This window comes from Zonotrichia albicollis, chromosome 4, assembly GCF_047830755.1.
Source record: "Zonotrichia albicollis isolate bZonAlb1 chromosome 4, bZonAlb1.hap1, whole genome shotgun sequence".
In the NCBI taxonomy this organism is placed as follows: domain Eukaryota; kingdom Metazoa; phylum Chordata; class Aves; order Passeriformes; family Passerellidae; genus Zonotrichia; species Zonotrichia albicollis.
The window spans coordinates 54915450-54942088 of record NC_133822.1 but is presented as its reverse complement, the minus strand read 5'-3'; the positions used below and the strand labels follow the sequence as shown (position 1 = coordinate 54942088).

At 35.5% G+C, this 26639-nt stretch overlaps 1 protein-coding gene across 4 annotated transcripts in view; it reads right to left on the bottom strand.

Annotated features, from left to right (window-relative positions):
• Nucleotides 1–26639, bottom strand: part of ADAMTS20 (ADAM metallopeptidase with thrombospondin type 1 motif 20) — an 89899-nt gene that overhangs the window by 45409 nt on the left and 17851 nt on the right. For 3 of the 4 annotated variants that reach the window (XM_074539835.1, XM_005480746.4, XM_026797007.2), the window contains exons 5-15: nucleotides 17191–17274; nucleotides 16359–16483; nucleotides 15519–15559; nucleotides 15105–15210; nucleotides 13862–14008; nucleotides 13082–13223; nucleotides 11705–11809; nucleotides 4789–4934; nucleotides 3218–3399; nucleotides 2985–3121; nucleotides 1752–1869 (exon numbers count right to left, since the gene is read on the bottom strand). In XM_074539835.1, coding sequence (XP_074395936.1) covers nucleotides 1752–1869; nucleotides 2985–3121; nucleotides 3218–3399; nucleotides 4789–4934; nucleotides 11705–11809; nucleotides 13082–13223; nucleotides 13862–14008; nucleotides 15105–15210; nucleotides 15519–15559; nucleotides 16359–16483; nucleotides 17191–17274 — 1333 coding nt within the window. The remainder of the gene's footprint in view (nucleotides 1–1751; nucleotides 1870–2984; nucleotides 3122–3217; nucleotides 3400–4788; nucleotides 4935–11704; nucleotides 11810–13081; nucleotides 13224–13861; nucleotides 14009–15104; nucleotides 15211–15518; nucleotides 15560–16358; nucleotides 16484–17190; nucleotides 17275–26639) is intronic. The other variant, XM_074539834.1, reaches the window with a different exon arrangement.

Genomic DNA, 26639 nt, shown 5'->3' with positions numbered 1-26639 from the left:
AGATACTCTAATTTGATGCAATAATAATAGCCAATATAGTAATAATGTGTACATAATTAGATTACCATCTCCTAAAATGGAAGCCAAGTAAATTAGTGTTTTGCTGTAATGGATTTTTGATTATTTCTTTACTACTGTTTACACAGTTACTGACAACATCGTAACTGCATGACTAGAAGCACACACCACAGGCTGCTATTATCAATTCCAAGTTCTGCCGTAGTAAAATGGCTCATTTTAGTTTGAAAGGGAACCAAATGAAGTTAAAAGAAAAAGATCAAGTGCATATCAACATATTTAGCTGGTGATCCTAATTCAGAATTTTTTTTGAAAATTGTATTTCCTCAGACAATACCTTCAGTCATTTGCCTAGGGATGTCTTAGACCTCCCATGGACATGAGAGTTTTAGTGATCAGCTAAATACAATTTATTGTTTGCATGGCTGTATTCCTACTTGAGCACACCCCGGGATAATCCCAAATGTTCAGCATACTGTTCATTGGTACAACTCAGTATTATCTCTTATATGCTATAATAAGAATATGAATATAATTTAAAACATTTCACTCACTAGAAAACCAAATAATAACTCAAGGCTTTCCTTATCCCAAAACATGGGGGCTTTTTTCCCCTTCAATTTGAAGCAAATAAGTCTGTGACAATGGGAAGTCATTAAATCAGAGTGATAGTCTTGACCTTATTTGCATAATGGCAGTTTCACATTATGGTCACTTGACTTGTAACAAATGCGTGAGTGACAAAATTCATGTGCTATCTATAAGCATCTTCTTAGGACAGACACAAGAAAAAATACATGTCATTCTATGGGACAGGTAGTGGTATAAATTTTTTGGTAATTTTCAATGCATCTGTGCCTTCTGCCAGGGGAAAAGAAAATCCAGCAGGATACTTGGCATACTTTCCTCAATCCCTCTGTTCCATGAAGATCCTATTTAGCAGCTCTCCAGGTATCATTTTCACTTCACCTGTGGTCTCTTTCAACTAGTGAAGTGTATGAAGGAGCCTCTAGGCAGATATTAACCTGGAGACTTCTGTCCTTATGTTCTAAGCTCTAACTACTTAACTGCACTGCTACACACACAGTAGTCTCTACACACTTCACAGAAAAGACTACATATAGAAGAACTATCAGTAGCTCTTGTAGAGAAACTAAATCAAATCAATAAGAAATACCAGGGTTATTCAGAACTTTCTCAATCACTACTTGTCAATGAGGAGGAAAAAACATAAATATTGTTACCCCTGTTCTCTGGAAGGAGAAGGGTCACATTTCATAGGCTGTATTTTTCACTCCAGGAGAGAAGAAACCTCATCAGCTGCTCACAACAGAAACTTCTTTCTATCTCTTTGCACAACCAAAATGAGACACTGGGATATGTTCAGCTGCAAAGTTTCAGACCAGAGAATGCAAAGTACAAAGCAGGAAACATTCATCCTTTCAAAGTACTTTTACTCTCATAATTTCTTTTATGTTTGGCTTTGACTTTTGAGGAGATTGATTTTTTTTTTCACTAGAATGAGTTAGTATGTCACAGTGCTTGCCTCTGTATCCTTGAGATGGAATGTGACTGAAAATGAAAGATATTTTTGTTGATAGAGGCCCTAAAGAACATACAAGGAAATCCTTAAATGTAAAGAATAATTTCTGCTTCCTTAAATGTAAAGAATAATTTCTAAGCCATAGTGAAGTGTGTATTAAGATTAAAAAAAAAGGCAAAACAAACCTTACCATAATGAGCACTGTTGAAAGTACCTGCAAGTGTCTTACATGAAGAATTATCACCACCACAGATTCCACATTTGTCTCTCCTTGCCTTTGAATTCAAAACATGATCACAGCCTGCTTGCTACAAATAATAATAAAAAAAAAAGGCCCAGTGTCACTCAGCCCAACGGAAAACAATGAAAATAAGTAATATAAGCTTCCCACTACCCCAAAATATTGTTGTTCACTGTATATATATCTAGTCTTCCTTGGCAATCCATTAAAAGCCATCAATGGTTTTGGATTCTGCAATGTAAGGATAAAATAGAGTGCTGCAATCTCAACAGATTCCGTATGTCAAGATCTGCATAAGAATACATAACAGTACATAAAAATTTTGTATTAAAAATCAATATAATTTATAAATTTTAATTTATATTTACATTAAAAGTCTTGGAAGTCTAAAAGCCATATGTACATATACATGGTCATCAATTCATTTCTGTCATTACAGAAAAGAAGCAAAGGAATACACACAGACTGTGCTGGTTAAACTAACATAAGCACAATTTTTGTTTATGTATCTTTACATAAACTTCCAGTGGTTTTTTGAACTATGATAAACAGGGCAATTCTCTGGCATTTCCTCTTTATTCAACCATATAAAAATAAGCTATATTTCCTCCTCATTCTGAATTCGCTCAGTTTCACTGTAATCAGCAAAAGCTCAACAAGGCTCTACAAAAAAGTCTTGAATTTTTAAAATATAGCACCTTGCTTCTCCCAACAAAATCTTGTGGCAATGCCATAGCTGCTATTAAGCAGAGTGCTGAATTGATTTAAGGGTCAGGTCCTCCTGATTTGATAGTAAAATAATAATGACATAAACCATTTACCCTTGGATTTTCTATTTCTATTTACTTCTTTGGTAGCAGATACGCAATGCTAATTTCACAGCATGCTTCTTTCCTCCCTTCATCCTAATTTTGGATCAGTTTCTCACTGCTCACTTGAACAATATTTACTCTTCCACATGTGAGGCTTAATGAGGCAAGACTGTGGGTCTTCAGATTCAACTATATGTTTTTAACTTAATTGCTTCCATTTCCAGATCTTTAATTTGATAGGTAATAAAATTAACTTAAGTAAACTCAGAACACCATATTTTCAGTAACGTTGATTAGTATTAATATTGAATATGTACTTTACCACCTGTTAAAATTGATTTTAATAATTAAAAAGTTTAGATTTAAATACCCTGCATAAGCCTTGAACACAAAGGTCATTGGTTTCTGCTCCACAGGGAGTACCATCAGCAACTCTGTCCTTCAGCTGATAGTAGGAAGTTGTTCCAGAAACTCGGCAAAAAAGTTTACAGCGATCTTTCATAGCAACTGGAAAGAAAATCCAAGAGGTTTCTTGTCTGTTTTAAAAGTTTAAATAAAATAACATTTTTATTGTGTTAATTGAAAAGATGTGGGATTACTTACTACCACTGTACTTTGGAAGCCAGCGAACAGCAGAGGTAAGACCATTGATATTGAAGTGCTTGCCATCAAATTCAGAGCACTGCTGCTCCCGAAAATCTTTTTTGCCTTTTGGACATGAATCAGTATTACATGACCGAAATTTCATCCTGCGACCAACACAGTACCTTCCTTCATTTCTTGGCCTAAGATAAAAGTAAATGTAAAACACACTCATTTTCTAAAATTGCTGTTTTACACAAAAAGTGGCCTCAGTCACTGATCTACAGAGGAAAATCTCACAAAGCATCCTGTCAGCTGTGCAACTGATTTACACATGCTCAGCTTCTACTGTGCATTCAATTATACCCAAAATAAATCCAAACCTTGTGAAATACTGTTGCTGAGATGGTAATCTCACTGAGGATGTTCATTAATACATTATTACTTTTACTTCTCTTACAGCTATAACTATTTACCCTGAGTAAAAGCATTAATAATTTTAATGCTTTTATCAATTTAGCTGCGATTACAGTCATATTTCTAAACAAGCGGCACCTCCCTCAGTAATTTGAAATTATTACTTTAAGAGTGACAAAGAAAGAGGACAATTAGAAGCTAACAGTCTTTTCTGTACTCTTAATATTGGTTTCACTTTGGGGATCAGAAGAATAAAAAAGGGAAATTGTGGAAAACGTCTCATTTACCATAAAGTCTAAAATACATTTTAACAGTTCTAAACCAAGACACAAAATAATTCAGAATTCGTATGTTCTTTGGGAAGAAAAAAAGAATAAATCAACTGCAAATTGATACTATCAATCACAAGAGACTGAAAGAGGCATTATCTAATGGCAATCTAGTCTACTGCCTCTTACTCATCAAAGAAAATAAAATAACCTGAGCCATTTGATTGAATTTCATTTATCCTACTGATAACATCAAGCTGACATAACTTCCTAGAAAAACACTGAAACTACTCAGGCACCAGCTGTAGTTCTGCTTCTGGACAAGTTAAGGGTAAAGTTCTCCTTTACTTTTATTACAGAGAACAAAATCCACATGGAATTATTCAGTCAATGTAATTTTCTAATTCTAAAGGGAAGTTTTAAATGCCTCTGTTATAACCACTGCTCCTTGTGGGTTGTTACTGGTGGTGATGTTGCGGAAAAACCTTAAATCAAATCAAATCAAGTGTTTCACTAAAGAGATTAGTAGGGAATACATGTATTTATTTTTGAAGTTCTTACTGAAAAAAAAGCATCTTACGTTTAAAGAAACCTCAACAGTTAGAGTAAACCTAGGAAAAAAGACCCTGCCAAACTAATTTTTTAGAAACATCTGCACGAATGGATAATATTGCAGAAAGACATAAGTAATCTAAAGGTCCTCTGCATAATAAAGTCTGTAAACTTATCTCTTTCCAAACATGGTTGAAACAAGCATTTTTTGTTGGAGACTCAAACTGATTTGCACAGCCCACAATACCTCTATTTTATTTTGAGCCAATCCATAATTTTCTAACACCTTCATTATGTAAATGTAAAACACATTAGAACATAATAAAAAATGTGAAACACAATAAAAAAACATACTCTGGTCGATTACACAGCCTGGTGGTGCTCTTTATTCCACCTCCACAAGTTCTTGAACACGAGCTATAAGGTCCCCATGGTCCCCATTCTCCATCTACAGGGCGCAGCTCCATTTCTTTGCTCACACAAATTCCATGGCGGCAGTGCTGCAGCGTCGACAAACAAAATAAAATTTGCAATTCAGGTAAAAGGTTACGGCCTATTTTAGGCAGAAAAAGAATAAAATTTAAGCACACACTACACATATCTGGATCTGGATATTTCTAAAATGTTCCATTTTCCTTCAATATAACTTCCGCAGTAGCCTTGTTTTTAAAAAGCTATCCAGAGTACTCTGATTGCTAGGAAATCTACTGGATATTGAATACTTATCTGTCTTGTCACTTTATTCAAGTATCTCTAAAAAATCTTGAATTCCTGCTACATTTTAATAAAGTTCAAAAATACTACTGTCTCTTATATACAAGATTTTTCAGTTTAATTTTTAATTCATACTGATACAAAAAGTGAAAAGTTAAAAGAAACCACCAAGAAAATCAGGGTGTTTTGAACGTCTCAAAAGCTAACTATCTAGTGGGATTGTTTGGGAAAAGCAGACAAGCATTAAAGACCTTGATTATGTAAAGCAAGATGATGCTATAGATTCATACTTGAACCTAAAATTTCATACCCATAACAGAAGGTGCAAAATATTTTAATTTATTAACATTTCATGCATTTTTAAATTTACTACTAATTTAACAAAGCTATTAACATTAAAATTAAATAGTTAAATTTTTAAAAAATAGTAAAGAAATAATAATTCTTAGAGCAAGATACTACATTACAATGCCTATTATGTTACTTTACATCTCATTTTCAGTGAAGAATTACCTATTTCCACTAAAAAATTACATAATAGAGGAATTTTCATTTCATCTGCTGGGATTTACATTATTAAGAAGACAAAGATTGTGAGACTATTTTGTTGTGGTCATGCCAGTTATGAGACTTTACCACACTGTAATTGTACACTTTTACTGTTTATAGAAAGTAATTATCCTTTTTTCCGCAGAAGCATGAACCTCTTGCTTCTAAGTATTTACTATCCCTGTTCCTGACTGCCTATGTTTCCACTTCAGTGATTATTCAAAAAGTGCATGACTAAAAAGTCCAAATAAGAATCTTATGATGGGTGCATGTGTGACTTTTTCCAAAGAACCAACAGGAACTACCAGGACTAATCCTATTGATGGCTTACAGCAGTTTGAATTCTAATTCACTTGTATCCTTTAGAAAATCCCAAGTAGTATATTTGATCACAACACAGTGGAATAGTTTACATACTAAAATACAATATTTACGAGATACTATAATTTCAACACTATATATCCTGCTGACTTCTATGTTGGAAACATGTCAACTTTGTCCTTGACTTCAAACACCCTCTGAGGCATCAAAGACTGCCCTCATCTGGAGTCAAGACAGTGGCCAGGACTGAATACATGGGGTCAGTCCTCATACATAATAGAGAGAATTCTTTATTTTAGAAGTCTGTTTGCAGACTCAGGATTACATTGTCCATTAATTAGGTTTGTTGTCAGGAGGGATTCTGCTAGTTTTATTGACAGGGAGTGGCTCATCCCATCTTTCCCTGCAGGAAATAGTATGGATCAGTCACTAGAGCAGGTTATATCAACTCAATTGCTTGTTATTTCCAAAGCCTAGGCTTTGCCTCTCTGCAAGACAAAACAGCCTCAAATTACCTTAAACTCAAGAAAGATTTTGATAAATAAGGTCTCTGGCACATAAAACCTTTTAATAACCTCTGATACACAAAAGATTAAATAACAGAACAAGTATTAAACCTCCTATTTTTTACAATTAATTTAAATGTTACATAGAATTTCTTGAGAGTTATTACAAATTTATTGCAGAAACTACCAAGAAACAAGTTTCACTGAACACACAAAAATTGTGTGTACTCTTTCTGAATATAGCTGACTGGCACAAAATTAAAATCTTGTGGTTTTATCACTGCTTAAAATAACTCCTCAATTTTTTTTTCCTTATTAGTATGTGCTTTTGTTATATTGATACTTAGGTTCACATGCTATCAAACATTTTGTTCTCAAAATAGGATTTTTTTACAGAAACAGGTTCTCTTTTCAGGCTTCTGCCTAAGTTCCAAATCAAACTTGATGATAAAATTGCTTGCCTGAATAATTCCTTGTCACACCCACTCTTGCATATAGGCCATATCTTTTAATCTCTGTATGCCTTCCCCTAAGAATATGATCATTCCAGTTGACTCTCAGACCCAAAGCAAATGCATAGAACTGTGTAAACAATTCAGTCAATTGGCCAGATCATCACTTAATGCTGAAACTAATGCTTTAACCTAAAACCAGAAAGCCACCATTATTTCACTGCATATGAATTCTCACTGGAGTGCTTACTGTTAGTCTGTATTTTTTTTTTTTCAAGATGGCCTTCAGGTACCTTTACATGCAAGCCTTCTAATACCTAATGTCAAATCCCTAGCAATCAATCGTAGACTTTCTACATAGTCCATCCATAATAAGGAACATTAAGAACTTGCCTTTCCAAGAACTGTCCTTAGCATCTTACGAAATAATTTTTTTCTACTATAGGCTGAAGAGTCTAAATCTTCCATTACAAAATGAACACTGCTTTCTAATATAGACATGATCTAGCATTTAGGCTCTTTGTCCATTCAGAAAAACATTTACAATAACTTGAAGGCAGATTTCAAGAAAAGAGTTTTTAAACAAAATTTTATAGCCTCAACAGTACAATTTTGATCCATAAAAATGCAGAGCATATGCTTACATCTGGGATTTTAATAGCTTATTCAACAAACTTGTCTCAGCTATTATTCGGCTGCATTCCTACAGAAGCAACATGATGAAGTCAAGGTAGAAAACTCCTGCACCAGACAGGTTCCAGATGTTCCTCTGTGAATTCATTTGAATCATTGCTTCACTGAGAATAGTATGATACACAGAGCTTTCATAAACTTAAATATAATTGCTAACAATTTTTTCTACATTCTATGGCAAATATAGCATATGTGTCGTATAAAGTGGGTATGACACATAATTCCAAACATACCAATTGCAGCAAGTGGCGAGTCTGCTCTAGTCAAGATCTGTCGAAAAACCTAGAAATGCTTCAAATTTGGAATCAATAAACCTATGGGTACCCAAACTTGTTTTTATTAATAATCTCCTTATAATAAGCACTTGGAGTCTTTCCTATGGATTAACCTATGACTAGATAAATTGCTTTTGACAGCTTTCAATTTATCTCTAACTAAACTTTCTAAATTTCCAGGAAAGCAATCTTGGAAGAAATTATTAAAGCGTTACTTGACAGGCTATGCTCAACTTTGACTGAATGAAGGAGAGGGGTGGATGCATGCAGAACAGGACTAGAGCTCCTCTGAAATCAAGCACTTCCCACACAGCCCACCAAGATGAGAAGTGGGACCCTAAGGTACATAAAAGGAGCTAAACTAGAGCTAAACTAGAGTTAATAAAATGAGTATACAAAGCAGAAGAAATGGAGCTTGGAAGGACATCAAACTGAAGGTGTCACCACAGCATCTCAGGTCTTTACCTCAGACAAGTCTACATTTATTACTCAAATGACATTATCTACAAAATCCACACTATTTAAGTTTCTTCAATGTTTTCAACTTTTTTTTTTTTACAGAAAAATTGCATAATTTTTTTCTCCCTTGAAACTTCTAATTTTCTGAAATTATAGCTCAAAGAAAAATATTTCACAGAAATCCCAGTTTACAGAAAAAATTTATGGTTTGAGCCCATACTTTACTCTGTTCTTATAGTTCAAAAAATCTGCTGCTGCTTTCCAGATGGTGAACATATTCCCCTATCCCCAACTCTGATAAAATCCACATGATTTTTTTATACTTACTTTACATATATATACATTGAAATTATTTATTCTTTCAGATTCAATATCTTCATGTTTGACGAAGTAGTCATCAATGCTATGTCAAGCTATGCAACAATTCTTAATAATAATCAATTACTGGGTACTACCTACCAGTCAAGAACAGCAAATATAATTCAGAATTAGATGGGTATTTCTTTACTGTTCAAAGCAATTCTTTGTTGCTCTGCATTCTCATTCTCAGTTATATCTATATCCCTGTCTTTTATGCCAAAAGGACTAGGATGAAATCTTAACTTATTTGATTGCTATTCTGAATATTTTTAGATGCTATCTCAATATACATTACATATCTACAGTGAATAGAATTGATTAACATGTCTCTAAAACACAGAAAAGCACATTCTTTCCAATCCAGTTGTTACTTGTACTATGTGAATTCCTTCTTGCTGTTAAAGAGATTTTTCCAAACTTCATGGACAGTTAGTTTTTTACAGTGTTCAAGTAGCAAACTGCCATTATGCAGAACACGGGGATATCCCCAGGACACTGAAAAGTTTAGGTCAGAATCATATAGCTACGTCCTACCTCTCCATTCCAATGCTCAAGGAATCCAAAGAATATGGGCATATTTCTATACTCCTCAGGAATCCAGGAAGGACCAGACTGCAACCTTTTGGAGCGCCTCAAAAAACCGATAATAAACAACTCATACTTTACTGGGTATTTTTGCTGTTATTTTCATATCTATAAAGACTTTTTCTGAGAATGCCACTCCTGGAAGAGAGGTGTTTTCAACAATTTTTCTTCTTTGGAGGTGGGTTTTTTTTGACTCAGATATGCTTTACTAAATCCAACTATTACAGCAGTCCATAGAGCAAAATCCAATAATACAACACATGATGTTTGAAATCTGAACTTAAAAAGTTGATACTAAAATAAAAAATGCCTTAAATGGGTCTTTTCTGTATCCATCACAGCAATAATGTTGTAAATGCTAAAAATAAATCAATTTAGCTTGCTGGGAAATATTAATTACAATTAATAGTCACCATCTCTTATGCCTATTAACATCAGTGGCAACTTGCAGTCTGAGCTTGAGAAGAGCTGTCCCTTAGTCAGGAACAGATGACAATTTGTCAGATTAATTAACTGCTGTTCATTCTTACATCTTTCAGAGGTAATGACCATAATTAGCTCTTTACATTCTAGAGATAAATGGTTCCACTGCGCTAATTACATAAAAAAGGTTTTTGTATTCTTCTATAAAAGAAGTCCTCTGATGTTGGTAAATCAGAGTCAATTTAACTGAAGGTGACAAATGAAGTTTATATAAAAGAAGAACTTCCTTTCTGATGAGTGACTGACTGAAAAATGGGTTAAACATTTTAACACCAACGGCATGCAGAGGCTACAATCAAGCTACAATCAAGCAAAGCTTCCACTACAGCCTTCAAGTAACTTTTTCTAATCTTACAAAAGAGAAAGAAGCCGTTTGAGACAGTTTACCCACTACATTTGTTTTCCATTAAGACACTATTTTCAAATTCCTCATTAATATCGTCTTACCAAACATAGAATCTCGTAAGATTAAAAGTTATTGGGGAAAAAATTAGAAAAAACTGAGTGAAATGTAGCTGCCTATTATACAAGGAAATTAAATTAGAGCTTTTAATAATTTTTGAACATATAAAATTATTTTTAAAAAAATTAACATTGCTCCCACATTGCCCCCTGAAGCTGCCAAAGCACACTACTGTATAAAAGCAGCTCAACATAATAAACCACCCACACTTAAGATAATCATTGTCATACCTTACCATGTAAAATCTCAAAAAAATTTATTCTCACAATACCCTGACAAATAAGAAAACACTTCTGTTTGCTGGTGGTGAAGTAAGACATGAAGAAGACAAATACTAGACCAGTAAAGAACTTAAGCACCTTATTTTTATTCACTTCCCAAACCACATACAAATCCAAAACTAATAGCCGCAAATCTTCACTGGAAACTGGATACAACTAGCCTCTGCCATTGCTTCTGTTTCTATCGAGGTTCTGTAAGTGCCTTGACTATATCTAGTAATAAGATATTCATGACCCTTATGGACATCCCAAGGAAGGCTATATTGTCCAATTTTACAGATCAGGATTAGAATTCAAAGACTTGCAAATGAAGAAGCAGTGAGTAGCACCCTTATCACCCAAAAACTCCTTACCAAATAAACCAATGAGCAGAATATAGGAACCACAGTTTCCACTTCTTTTTCTTTAATCTGTCAAAGCATTTAATCTGTACTTCAAGCAGCCAGGAAGTCTTACACATAGGGGTATAAATGAGAAGAGAGCTTCTGTTTCTAGCACTGAACAGACCCAAATATCCTGAGTTATGTTACAGTAGGAAAGAGAAAATGAACATGAGTTATGTGTGCTAAAGGCACTTCCTGGAGCGGGTGAAGAGCTACTGACACATGTTTTCATATTTTCTCTGAAACAGATACAGTGCAGATATAAATATCTGAGACCAGAATCCAAAGTCTCCCTCTTACAAAAAGCATACACCTGTACCTAAGTGACTCATACTTAATTTGTGCTGGTTCGATAAACAGCCTCTACAAGATGAATTGGGGGAAACACAGCTTAAGGATGTCATATTTCAGATAATTTTACTTTGGACCCTACCAATCAGGAAAAAAAACAACGTATGCATGAGCTGAACATTTCAAACAGAAGGAAAGATGTCAACTTTCCCCTGACTTCCTCCACCTATTTTAAACCAGTGTGGCATCTGTAAACTTTCATAATTACTCTGAACAGACAAACTGCGGGTTTTTATGTCACAAGATTACAGAACTAAGACAAACAGCATGTAAAGTCAGGTAGGCAATTTTCACACCATCAGCAGTCTATAGGCACAGTATTGGCACAGAGCAAGCACTCATCTTTCTTACCTACATCCGAAATTGCAAGTACTGAGAAACAAAACAAAGCTTACCATGCCTATACCACAAGCTGTTCCATCAGCCAAAGGCATGTGCTGAGTACGACAACCCTTGTGAACACCCTCTGTGCTTGTGCACCATAAGCGTTTGCATTGTTTCTAAAAAGAAAACCAGGTTACTTTTTTTGCACTGGCAATATAATTTTAGACATTAGTTGTGATTCTTTTATTGTTTTATTGATTGTGTTATTTTTATTTTCTCACACCATGCAGGCTTAGGGTTTGCTATTGTACTACCATTTTTTCACAGATAAAGCCCCACAGAACCAAAACAGATTTTGCTTAAGACCAAGCAGGAATGTGGAATTTCTGAAATTGATCCCATCAGATTAATAGATAACTTCATTTTCTACTTCAGTAGAAAATTTATTTAAAAGTGTAAGAGGTTATGGGTAATACTACACACAACAGTTCCCATTGAATCCCTCAGAAGAGGACCCTAAATGTACTGTCTAGAAAATTAAGCAGAAAGCCTCATTTTCAAATTGCTAAAAGACTCTTAATAGACAAATAACCCTTACAGATTAAGCAAATTTATAAATCAGCTTTCAGTACACCATCTTCAGGTGTTTGAAATCCCCTTTTCCTTTCCTTTAATATTTTCACAAAGTCTGACCCCTCTTTATACAACATTTTACCTCACCAAAAAGCTCCACTTAATTCAGTTTGAATTTGAGCTTAAATGCTCTTCTTTAAACAGCTCCAACAAGACATACAATGCTGGTAGAGGAATTTTACAAGTTGCTCCAAAATCTAACTCTACCTGAAATCTTGTCAGCAGTGAATAAAGTGCTATATTTGTGTTTATATTGCAACGGCCACATTAAGTTTTCAAGATACAACTTAAGTTTCAGTACTAATCTGTTTGAGTTTTCTCTCAGTTTTGTATACAAAACTGTCAGGCATGAAAATATTTTTGGACTCTGACAAAGTAGAGGGAATCTACAATTTGGAACAAACATTTAGAAGAAATGTTTGAGATAGTCTATTTTTAAGTTGTAAGTTTCTAAAAAGCATTAAAAGAAGCAGAGAAGCAAGACATGCTAATGTAAGATATTATGAAAACATTTTCAGGAAGTGCTGAAATAAATCCCTTTAAGTTGTTGCAGGAAACTTTAGCATATGCAGCTTTAGATATTTTAAAAGAATTCTCACATTCATAGATATGGAAATCAAAATTAATTAAACCTATTTTCTATTGCTATAGATTTCTCATATGTGAAATTGCAATGCTGTATACTGAACTCTTCCACTTCAAAACAATATAACCTGAAATTTTACTTATTTCAGGATAAAATCATTCCAAAACCAGTACTTTTCAGTAATTTTTTTAGCCTAGATTAAGCATAACTTTGTCTGGTTTTCACTCACCATGTAAGGGCATACTTGTGACCCGATACCAAAAGTAAGCTCACACTGCTTGTTGACATCATACATTGACCCAGGCAGCTGAGAGGAGAGATGGTATGTTTCTCCACTAGGTTTGTCTAGGAGGCACTCACCATAACCAGTACTGTTGTAAAACAGGAACAAAATGTGAATAAATCACTCAACTCATTGGGAACCTTCTCACTATTCACACAACATTTGACACGTGCATATCTCAGCGGAGTTATGGGTTTGCATGCCTACTTGCCTGTATAATGACTTTAACTGAATTAATGAATATAAAGAAATGTACCAGGTCACTTGATTTTTCTTTTTTGTATTTTGCATTTAGATTCACAAACAAAATTAAATGGGGTTTTTCCTCATGTTTTAAAAAAGGAAAAAATGGTACTACCTAAATTATACCCATCACTTATTTTTAAGATAAAAACTTTAGAAAATAAAGGGTGCCTTTTCTAACCTACTAAAATAATCCTAAAGGTATTTTCAATAAAAAATACCACTACATTAAAAAAAAATTTCCAAGCATTACATGTTCAGAGCAACTTTAATGGTTATAATTCACAAAAAAGTTAAATACATGTATTTTTCTGGAGGACTGAGGCCCTGCAAGTCAGTGGTTAAACCAAAGAACAGTGCAAAAACTATATTTAAGCAATACCTTTAAAATACTTCTCAGAAATAAATGAAATTGGTAAGGGAAAAAAAAAACAAACAAGCAAAAAACTCCACTCCAAACCATAGCATTATATTGATACTTACTCAAGAAATTCAGTGATGTATTTTTGACTGCATTTTGACCAGGTCCATGGACTTGTATGATAATTTAAAGTTGGAGCCATCACATGATATTGGTGTTTAATTCCAGCTTCTTTACATTTGAAACTATCATCATGAGGCACATTAAACCTAAAAAGCAAAAGAGATAAACTCCAAAACAAATTCAGCAATAATTAACTGAAACTTTCTTTGCTGCAGCAGCAAATGCTTGAATTTTGAGTTTGAGAATGCCTTAAAATTTAATGGGACTTACTGCATCTATCTGACCTTTTGGCAATAGGTATCTTTAAAATGACTTACATAATTATCCCCTTATCCAAATGCTCCTAGTTGTATAGTGGTGGGTACAGGAAGAATTGTACAAGTAACATATTTTTTTAGCTTGCCAGAAAAATTCCAGTGTTTTAGGAGTGCAACACTATAAAGGAACAACTCATGTCCTCAACTGAGTATACAGGACATGGCTAGTCTGTTCACAACATGCAACCCCAACACTCACATCATAACTCTTACTACTCAGAAACAAAAACTGCAGAGCACATCAATATCATACTCAATGCAACTAACATCTTACATTACTCTCTCAGTTCAAGTACCAAGACAAATAGCATGTGTCTAAGTGGACTTGCAGGCACAAGAAAATGAACAAGCTAGCTACTGAGCTCTGTACGGTCGTTGTTACCTACACTGCAGCATGCTCATGGAGCTAGAGTATAGCACCTTTCTGCCATCACTGATGAGGTATGCTTCATAAAATAAAATGCTGTCATCTCCTCTCATTTTTCAGTGTAAAGTATTTCTCTTTGTGTTACTCTACTGTACTCTGAAAGGATCAAACACAAGGAAGAATATTTCTGTGTTATATTAACAATTGTATTTTCTTAAAGGTAAATTCCTTACAGACTAGAATACACTTAGAGTTAACAGGACCATGTTGTACTACCTAGAGTATGTCCCAGTGTCCCAACCAGTTCGTATGACAAAAGGACAGAATTCATCTTTTGGACAGATTTTGCTAGAATTCAGGATACCAACCAAATTATAAAACTCACAATTTCCTAACCAGGCTCACTGCAAGGGGCAAAAATAATGACTCTTCTGAAAGGCCATATCAAACTGCACCCTCTTAGAAATGCGAAGCCCACTGCTGAAAATTGGTCACATTTAAAAGGAAATTTAAAACAAAAAAAAAAAAAAAATTACCTGCCAAGAAATAGGTACTTACACATGTCCAAGCTCATGTGCTATAGTAAAAGCAGCACTCAATCCATTTTCTTCACTTACAGAACAACTGCGCAGTGGGTCACACATTGTACCTAGCTCTGCTAAACCTGCAAAATTGAATCCTTATATAAAAGCTTAAGGGAATGAATTTTCACATATTGCCATGCATTACAGTGAATGCTATGGCACTCAAGTCAAAAGTTGTGCTTCTAGTATGCAGCAAATTTACACAAAACAAACACCCACCTGGCACCAAAGTATATGCCAGGAGAGAATAGCACCAAGAAATGGGAAACCATTATTTTTGTCTGTGTGGTTTAAATTTTGTATCTATTTTCTGACTTATTCCTAAACCAATATTGACACTGATATTCTTATATATGTAAAATCATACTGATGAAAAAGAGTAACTCACCAAGAGTATCACACTTCTCTCTAGCTCTGCAGATATCTTCCCTTGAAAGAAAATATTTATTTCAAATCATTACAGTATATAAAAGAATATTTGAAAAGTATTTCACTGTTGCTACATTAGTTACAGCAATTGCAAATCTGATTCTCATTTTTTAATGTTACAGGCCATTCAAACCATTTGTATTCTAGTGAAAGAAGTGATTTAAATTCACCAGACTAAGCCCACAGTGATGCCTTTTATCTAGCATGCAAAGAATAAAAATATATTATGTTCTTTCTCTAGAAAGCAGAAGGTAGCTTAAGTATGAAATGATGCTGAAAAACATGCAAATTGCAGTATACTTGAAACCTTACTGAGGGAAAAATCAGTGAAAAAGAGACTATTCCAATGGATGAACATCAGAACCATCACTGAGGTGACTGGTGTACAGGCAGAAAAGATAGTAATATTTATATGCTTTCCATTTTAAGCTTTTCATAGTTCTGATTACGTCAGACTATCAGGAGCTGTCTGCCACTGCATCCTTCAGCTGACTCTAACAACACTCCTCCCCTATCACATATATGTACCAAAACTAGAGATTTAACTTCCTTGCAATACTTGCAGGTCTTATTAATTTCTATCACTAATGGAAGGATAATCAGATGCTTATCTATCAATATAGCAATGTCAGAGAAATTGCTCACATATTGATAATCAGTGTTTTGGAAGGGCAAGATAGTGTTATTCACTTATCTATGAATAATGTCAGTGGAATGGTTGAAAGATTATATTGTAAAAACAAAACTGAAGCATTTGTCTCACCTAGGTGGGTAACTGTGGCTATTTTAGATACTGTACCTCGTGATGAGAACAGCAGTATCGTGATGAGAAGGGTGAGTATCATCCAAAGTGTTTTGTGCTTGCTGCCATAAGCAAAAATTACGCAGAGTGGTAGCTGCATTAAAAGTGATAGCTGGTCCTTCCTAAGCAAGAAATGGCCAAAAAACATCAAATAAGGGCTTCAATATTCATGCACTTGTACTTACTGCATTGTCATTTGTGCTGATAATCTACAAAGTAATGACTTGTGCATGGAAAGAAGGTCAGCAGGACTTGACATAAGAATTCCCTCAGCACATTTTTTGAAGTGTCAGATCTGAATTCATCTACAAGTCATCAGTCATAAGAACCCATTATTATAACAACGTATGTGAGCATTTACCATGTGTTCAATATTAGCAAATATAGTGACAAGACATTTATAATAAATAAATATAAATCCACATATTTGAAAAGCAAGTACTTCTTACAATCTTAAAATACTACAGCTGTTAGGGCTGAAAGCCTTCCATTGAAACCCTCTACAAAAAGTGCTATTTTCCTGTCATGTTTCCATGAGCACAACCACACTACAGGTAGTTCTGCCATAAGCTTTCATATACTATCTGATTTATGTCAGTATAGGTCAAATGGACTTACTAATACAGACAGGAAAATACAGGCATTAAATACAGGCCTTGAAGTTAACATTGCATTTGACATATTGTTTCCTATTTTAAAACAAAATTATGTAGTTAAAAAAATATTTTATATTTAAACTAAAAAAAAAAAACATTGTAATTACAATGTAAGTTCATGCATTTTGTTTCTAATATAAGAAAGAAATCTTTTAAACATTTCTTTTTCTTACCTGCTCATTGTGAATTACAATTAATTTGACAATAACTATATTTATAAGATTTCCAATACTTGAATCTTTATAAATAGCTGCAACCTAAAGAGAAAAAAAGAAGATTAGAGTATTAAACTCACCTGGTAAACTATCTCTTTAAATGAAACAAACAAATTACCAAAGCAAACCAAGCCACTACACAACAGGTATCTCATGCATCCAACTGTACCTTCTACCCAAGGACACGGTGACAAAAAAAAAAATTTCTCAGTTTTTAATATGCAAATATCTTCACTATAGTCATTTCCAAACAGACAGACAACATGTTGAAATGATAATGTAAAAAGTACACTTATATAGTTTATTGATAAAATATCAAAGAAAGGAAAAAAGTACTGTTACTGTGACTGTGAGGCATAAGCTGCTTTATATGGATGATTTGCAGAATCAATGAAAATATTAGAGAGTCTTAAAAAGCAACTTTGAACAAATAAGTTTTTATCTTGCTCTTAATGAAAGCTAGACTGAGCTGTAAAACTGTATAAAAAATAAACATGACATATACAAAGGTATCTTTCTGCATTCATAACATTTGTATTTATATACCCAACAGGCATTTTTATACATACTCTTGCAGACAGATAGTAAAATTCATGAGTCAATTCCATGCAACTTTCAAAGTGAACTACTTTGAAAGTTATTTTTCATAAAAACAGTATAAAAAATTTATGCACTCCAAGTAACAGCTTCAGATACCTCATCCATGTGAATTCTGGCTTAAAGCAGTAGTCGAATGACAGCCTTATGCAAACAAGAGTTGCCACCAAACACAGAAGTACTGCCTTTCCTCCCTTCAAGCTTGTGCTAAGGCTGCAAGGCTCCAAAGTGATCAAGGAACTGATACAACTGCAAATTTTTGGGTTTTTTTAAATCACATTATACTGGTCAATATGCTCTCATTTCTTGTGCAGTCTCCAACATAAGTGCTGACAGAGGGAAAGGGGAAGAAGAACAGACTTCTTTCAGAAGTCTTTTGAGCCACTTGAACTGGCTCAAATTGCTTGTGAAACCACAGCCTTGCAGTGTATAAATTCTATTTACCTCAGGTCAAGTAATACTGCTAAAACTTAGAACTGGGGCTCCCAACTCATGCCCTACCTTTCTCTAAACTGGAGACAACACAATATGCAGTACTGTCCTTCATTCCTTTGTTGACAAACAAGCTGGAATTAGAGGATTCAATAAGAGTAGGGGCTTCAGAACCCATGTGGAGAACATATTTCAGAGAAGTACAGCTATTGTTTGCTTCTTTCCATAAAGACTCCTTTCTTGGTAACTAACCAGCAAGTAGCCAATTACTCTTAGGTGGGAATAAGGAACATCTCTCAAATACAAAAGTGCTGAATCCATTGGGCATGGACAAACTCAGAAGCCTTTACAAAAGGTATCTGAAATGCTCAAGCAAAATTTAGGCAGAATTGAGTGGAATAAACTATCATTTTTCTAATATCAAAATTACTTAACTACAATCAAGCTCATAATGTATTCTTCTACTTTGAAATCCACTTTGATAAACTTAGAAAGGATATTTCCGGACCTTTATCCTCTCCACAGTCAAAGTATGCTCCTATAGGAACTGCTGTTTTACAACAACACAATTATCACATCCATCTCAACTCATGTAACCTATGTGGAGCAAATTTCTATAGGTTTGCTCCCTATGATGGTCAATTGAGAAGGAGAAGGGATGAACTATTCTGTAGACATGACTATCTAGAGATATGTATTTAAACATACATTTTCATACAAGACATGAAGAGCAGCTATTTCATTTCTTCATCCCTTTACTACGGAAAGAGACAAGATGTTTAATTTTCAGATGTATGAGGCTAAGGCAGATTCATTCCAGCCCAGCTCTTTCAATTTTTACTTTTCTTCAGCAAAGAAGAAACAGAATATGGGTTCATATGGCATTCTAAAATCATGTCAGAGAGGAATCTGAGATGAGACCTGTGAGGATCTTTGGCTTATTCCAAGAACTGGAAGACACTTGTTCCAAGGATTGATTCTAATACCATTTAAGCTGCTATAAGAGTCACTTACAACTGAGAATTTGTTACAGTATAAACTTATACAAGAAGATTACATGTGTATAGCACTAACATAGACTTTTTTCACTGGACATGGTTGTTGCACTTGTCCTTGTAGACCTTCATGGATTCACACAGGCCCACTCCTCAAGCCTCTCCAGAAGGCATCCCTTCCCTCAAGCAACTCAACCGAATAAATGAACTTGGTGTCACCTGAAAACTTGCTGAGGGTGCACAAAATTACACTGCCAGTGTCATTGATGAAGATATTAAAAAGTGTTGGTTCCAATATGGACTCTTGAGGGACACCACTCATTACTGGTTTCTGTTTGGACATTGAGCCATTGATGATACCTCTTTGGACTGGCCATCCAGTCAATTCCTTATCCATCTAACAGTCCATGCATCAAATCCACATCTTTCCAATTTACTGGACAGATTGCAGTGGGGGGCTGTATCAAAGGCTTTACAGATGACCAGGCAGAGTTCTTTCCTTGCCCCTGGTGCAGTTACTCCATCACAGAATGCCACTAAATTAGTCAGAAACATATCTTAATTAACTTGTAAATCAGTCTAGTTAGTGTCTGGTTTTGGAACAGAAAGCTCTGAAGCTCAGGAACCAGATGCATTTCACTGGCTGTCAAGTAAAGAGCATGCAGGTCATCTGAGGTAGTTACACAATCAACAAAAACCAACACATGACTTGCCCAGTACTCTAAGGCTATATATATCAGGTAGAATAGGCAAAGGGATTGAGAACTGAATGGGTTCAGCCAACACCAAACAATGCCTGAATGCCTAAACTGTGACTTTCAACCTTCAGTGCAAAGTTAGCCTTACGTTTCCGAAATGCCTCCTCTGCTATAGTAGAGATAATTTCCGCTCCTGGGTGATTAGAATGATCCAGGCAAGGAGTTAAGGCTGGAGCCTTCTTGTAACTAAAACTTAGCAGTTCTTGTTCATCGTTGTAGTAGTACTTATACCGTAGTTGATTGATGTTCTCTCATATACATTAATAGTTCTTTGAAAAAAATCTTTTACTGCTGTGCAAGTGCTTTCTGTCAAGGTTATCCTGCTGACAAAATCTGGAAACATAGAGGAGGCATAGAAACCAACACAAAACACAGAGACAAGAGTCCTCCATCCTGTCTGTTGACCTAATGTCCATTTAAAATATTTGAGCAAGAGTGTATCTTCAAAACACAAAAGTAGTTACTCATACCTCAGAGCTGCATTAGACTGAGTAAGTATATGAGAGAAAAATATCTCATTGCATGCCTGAAGAGAATCTGTTGCAGGACTTTCAACACTATATCTATGCACCATCTGAATTATGTGCTGGTTATCTCTCTGCAGAATAGCTGAGGACTGAAATAATGTCATGTAGATGCCAGAAGTCTGCAGTTCCTGCCAAAATCTGAAACATACCTGTTTCCATTATGAGATAAACTAAGTTCTTGCTAAATATAATATAACACTGCTCTCATTAATCCTATGTTTGAGCCAAACTATGGATCCTTTGCCTCATGACCATGACCTCCAAACATTTAGTTATTACCACTGCTTTGAAAAGATCAAGAACAAGACTCTATGCTGATAACAAGATGCTCTTACCAGCAAAGTTCAGTATACATTCTCAGCATGTTGAACAACTGTGAAGAGAAATGTCCTGAAAACTGATAATAACCACAAATCAAACTTGAAGATTTACCTAAGGAACTAGGCAGACTAAAATAATCCACAGAGACTTGAAATTTTACAGTGATGCAGGAAACTGTCAAAGATCTGGAATATAAGATTCTTATTTTCAGTGAAAAAAAATTAAGAGGTAAGTAGTCCCTTCTCCTGTATTCTAAGGATACCACTCTCAGTCATCTCTTATTGGAGGCATTCATAAAAAGGGATGATGAAATGGGATAGGAATTTAATAGCATACACAATTTCTTTACAATTTCCAGATCCACTTGGTTTACAGTGATCTAAATCCAGGCTTCAGAGAAGTAGGAGATAATAGCCAAGATAAAGTGAAATTAGTTTCAAAAGATTTTTCAAACTCTTAAAACCAGCCTTCACATCAGAATACAACAAAGAATGGGGAAAAAATATAAATTAAACTAGTTACACTTTAGTGGAAGGATCACAGCTTTTATTTTCATGGAAGTCTGAAAGATTAGTCAGACAGCTGTGGCTGCCAGTTTACTGGAAGCAACTGGGTCACAAAGTTGAGTTTTTCTTGACAATCCTGTTGCAACTGTCCACGAAAGTGTGACTGAATAGAGGCAAAACACCCTACTTAGAAAAGGCGCTGATAAACAAGCAAGTACCCCTAGAGGCTGGAAGGTAAGTAAATGATACATCCAAATCCAATTGGATATATCTTGTTTAGCTCTTTTTTCCTTCCTTTTTTCCCCCCTAAACATTGTATCACAAGATCTCATTTTCTTTCCTCTTGTCTGGTATACACAAGCATGGTACCAAGAAAATATATCCCCTGAAATTTATATCCCCTGAAAGAAACACAGCATCACTTCATAGCTTGGATGTGTTTTGAAGGCTCCAGAATCTTCTATGTATCACTGTAGTGCTGAAAGCATGTAAGATATCCAGGATCTGGGAGATTTCTCCTTCACATTTTCCAGTGTCATATTGATTCTATCATATACTTCATAAGACCCAAAAATTGTCTGAAGTAATGAGATATATGAGCAGCTACTGCTTCAGAGAAAGAGCCATATTATTTCTGTTGGTGCTACTCCTATTTTGTTGCATGCATATTTCTGTACAAAACTGACTTCCACAAGTAGATCCTCACGGCAGCAAAGACTTCTCATGCAAACTTGCACAAGTATACCTACGCCTCAGACTTCCCAATTTTTTCCCCTGTAAGTTTTATGTCATCTACAGCTCCCTCACCCAAATCCCGTTCAAGCTGCGATCCCCTCAGTTAACCAAGTAGAGGTTCTACATGTCACCTCATGGAGTGCTTTAGTGGAGGCAAAAGGAAAGAATACATACATGCCTTTTAAAGCCTGAGTTGTCTTTTGTGTTGGTTTTGGCTAGGGTAGAAATATTATCTTCATACTAGCTGGTATAGGGCTATGTTTCGGATTTGTGCTGACCACAGGGTTGATAATACAGAGATGTTTTTGTTATTGCTGAGCAGAGCTTACACAGCCAAGGCCTTTCCTGCTTTTCTTACTGCCACACTGGGAAGGAGACTGGGGGTGCGTGCGGGGCTGGGAGGAGACACAGCCAGGACAGGTGACCCAAACTGGCCACAGGGAGATCCCAGACCATGTGCCATCGTGCTCAGTGTATGCACTGGGGGAAAGGAGGAGGAAGGGGGGACATTTGGAGTGATGTCATTTGTCTTCCCCAGTAACCATTACATGTGATGGGGCCCTGCTCTCCTGGAGATGGCTGAACACCTGTCTCCCCATAGGAAGCACTGAATAAATTCTTTGCTTTCCCTATTAAACTGTCTTTATCTCAACCCACGAGTTTCTAGCTTTTACCCTTCTGATTCTCTCCCTGATCCTGTTGGCGGGGGAGTGAGAAGTGGTTGTGTGGGGCTTAGTTGCCAGCAGGGAACACTCCATCAGGAATGCCTGTGTTCTGTCTCACCTCTAACCTGCAACTGAGATGGGTGTAAAGATACACCTTTAATATTGCAGTAATTCAGAAGATGGTAACAGTCATGATCATCACCATCTACAACTGTTCAATGAAAATACGTACCACAGTTAGATCACATCAAATGCCATCATGTACAGCACAACGTCAATCCATCCTTCCATTCAGAATCCAAAAGAAACAACCTTAAAAGAACATTTCAGAAGACACAGCCATTGACAGGCTGTTAGAAGCTACTCAGAGAAACACGAGTGTTGCTAGGCAAGATTGTCTCCTTATACTCCTCATTCCTATTCCTATATGAGATGGGTCCCAAGCAGCTTAAAGGAAGGCCTTTATCATAATTGGTCAGTACCAAGACTTCACCTTAGCAGCACCTCTTGAACTACTGAAGTGAAAGTCTTAGAGACAAGTCTAATCATTGAATCAACAACAACAACCACCACCTAGACAAAAATTGTAGTAAATAATAATAACAGCAGTGAAATGTAAAGACAGGCAAGTATGTGCCTGCCCACATACTGCAAAATAAAATCACTTAGTTAGGAAAAGACCCTTAAAATTATTAAGTTCAACCAAACACTGCTAAGTCCTCTATAAAAACCTACCCCTAAGCACCATATCTGCACATCTTTTACTTACCTCCAGGGATGGTGACTCCCCTGCTTCCCAGGGCAGCCTGTTACAATGCTTCACAACCCTCTCCACCACATATTTTTTTCTAAACCTTCCTGGTCCTTCACTTGTTACTTGGGAGACAACACTGTTCCCCAACTCAATACAATCTCCTGACAGGTAGTCATACACAATGGTAAGGTTCCCCTGAGCCTAACTTTTTCCAGGTTAAATGCCTCCAGCTCCCTGAGCCACTCCTCATATGACTTGTGCTCCAGACCCTCCATCAGCCTTGTTGCCTTTCTCTGGCCATGCTCCAGGCACTCAATGTCTTGGAGTGAAGGGCCCAGAACTGGACACAGAACCCAAGGTGCAGCCTCACCATTGCTGAGCACAAGGGCACAATCACTGCCTTGGTGCTGCTGGCCACACTATTTCTCATACAAGACAGGATGCCATTTGCCTTCTTGGCTACCTGGGCACTCTAACATCTCTGTATTAGTTGGTCAACTTCAAGATGTAGTGAGGTATCATTATGACATTTCATATACAGGCATCCTGGAGACGCAATTAAAGGACAGTCACAACTAAAGAATAGCTGGCTTTTATACCCCCACAGATACCCACATGTCAAGATAAATAAGAAGGCCAGCTTGGAGAATTTATATGAATGATACTTGGAAAATAATTGTTTCCATCTATGCATATTTATTGGTGAATAAACAAATACCCCTTTCATTTTAACCATGCCAAATGCGCAAGATCATGGGGTTTTTTATATACACAGAAGAAACATAATAAGGTATACCCTTGGCTTGTGCCAAGAAAAATATGCCTTGTGCTGGCCTTCTAGATTTTACTGGATAAGAGATAAAAAGCACTAAACATTCCTGTAGCTTTAATACTAATGCAATGATCTGAATGAGAAAGGGGAAAAATACACTACAGAGGTTCAAAAGAACAGATACAAGGAACAACATATTCACGTCTAAATTTTGAATGTAACTATATTCATTGCCTTTCAGATGGTAGCAATACAAATTAAATTATTAACATATAAACTATTTAGGTCTACTGCCTATTTTTAAATGATGACTATAGGCAAAATTAGTATGCCAAAGGCATCAATGTTTTCCCGGTGTGTTCTGAAAAGACGACCTGTTAACTATTTTATAGTATGAACTGTGAAGTATAAAAAGAGTCTTTAAATTCACCCCATATATATTAAGATAAAATAATTTGTCTGGTTTTAATGATGGCACACATTGGTGCACACACAACCTCCCATATAGGAAATACTTCGTGATGATTGCTGATCATGATTGCAAAAAAAAAACCATCAACAAGACTCTAACTAGAAAAGTTTTTTACTGTTAAGACCTACTAATCACTGCCTTCTATTACATATGTCAGTAAAAGATGGTAACCCTAAAACTTTTCTAAAGTCTTTGTCTTAAGGCAAATCAAAAGCACCAGCCTTTAACACCATATTATAATAGTACTATTTTACCATGATACAACACCCTTTAGGGCTGGCTGCAAGTTAAATGATTTAAATTCATGTTGTCTCAATCCTCTCCTTGAATGCATGGCTCTCCCCTCCCATGCTCTGACTTCAGCATTCCCATGACTAGGCAGTCAGCCAAGTTCACAATCTGAGCAGCCCACCACAGCCCTACCACAGGTGGTTTTATATGTCATGACTTCTTTTCAAAAAGGCAAAACTACAAAGATTTTCCTGCAAACAGACTAAGAACGGACCTAATAGGGTTTTTTTAACTATCAAACAAATTCTATAAGCAGTACAGTACTTAAAAGCATGTCAATAATCAGGTTATTGATTCAGAAAATGAGGACAGTACCTCAAAATGTTTAATGGAACCAAATTTCAGGTGGTTTTGAATTTTACAGTAAGCTCCAGTGTTTTAATGAATTTTCTCAGTTGCTAAGATCCAGCCTTCATGTCTGGGGCTCTGAACTTTCAGAACATAGTCTAAGTCCTCCAGTTACTAAATCTATTCAGTCAGTGCCTACTGCCTGCTCTGCTGATACAATACTTGGAGGAACAAGAAGAAACTGTGCAAGTTAAGCAATTACAGTATTATTATTGTTTTATTTATTGTTTCACATTAAATAATGCCACTCTTTGTGTTGAAATACAATAAAGTATTTCATAAAATCCTATGGCAAAGGTACTCCTCCTATCTTAAAGTACATATTTCAATCAAAATGAGTAAGTATTTCCAAGATATAATGTAAGTAATGTGAATACTCATATTGCCAACATTCATGCAATTTTAAAGAAATGAGATTACTTGCATGCTGAGAGCTAAGCCTTTTCAGGTTGAATTGGATGAGTGACAAGATACTTAAAACCCTAAAAATATTTAGCAGTATATTTCAATTCTTATTTTCCACTCATAAAACAGCAGCAAGTTTACTTTGGTGGCTTTGTTGATGCTAAAAAAAGTCTCAAAGAAAATAAAAGAAAAATGGGCAAGGATTCAAAGGTTCTTCTGGGAGCTAGATGTCTAAGTTTCATTAAATTTAATGTGATTTATATGCTTAAAGTTTTTAGGTTTCTTTAATATCCAAGCCAGAACCAAATAACCTTAAAAGTTTCAGAATTATTACAAGAGTAAAGTATAATGCTTCAATTAAAATGCCAGCAACCTGACAATTTCCCATAACAGAAGTTGCTTGACCAGATACTAGTACCAGTAAAATTTAATAACCAAAGCTATCTGTATAATGGCAGAAAGGATAAAATTTAAAAGTTTCATTTCTTTCCTTTATAGGCTATCAAATAAGACTAAAAATGGTTCCATTTCAAACACTAAGAGGCTGTGGGTCAAGAAATGACCCACTAGCATACTGATAAATTCTAATGCAGATTACATAGCAAAGAATGGTAGTCACTTGTTTTCCTATCCTTCACATTTTTTTTTTTACTAGTTTACAGAAAAATAACTGTTATGGATAAGAAGTTATAGAAGGCTGTATATTCATTCACATTATTTGTTTAACTAATATCTATATCAAGAGAGGGTTGAATTACATGACTTCCACTTGTTCTGTGATTCCAAGCCATTGCTGAAAATGCTTGGAAGGAAGCAAAAGGGAAGGGAT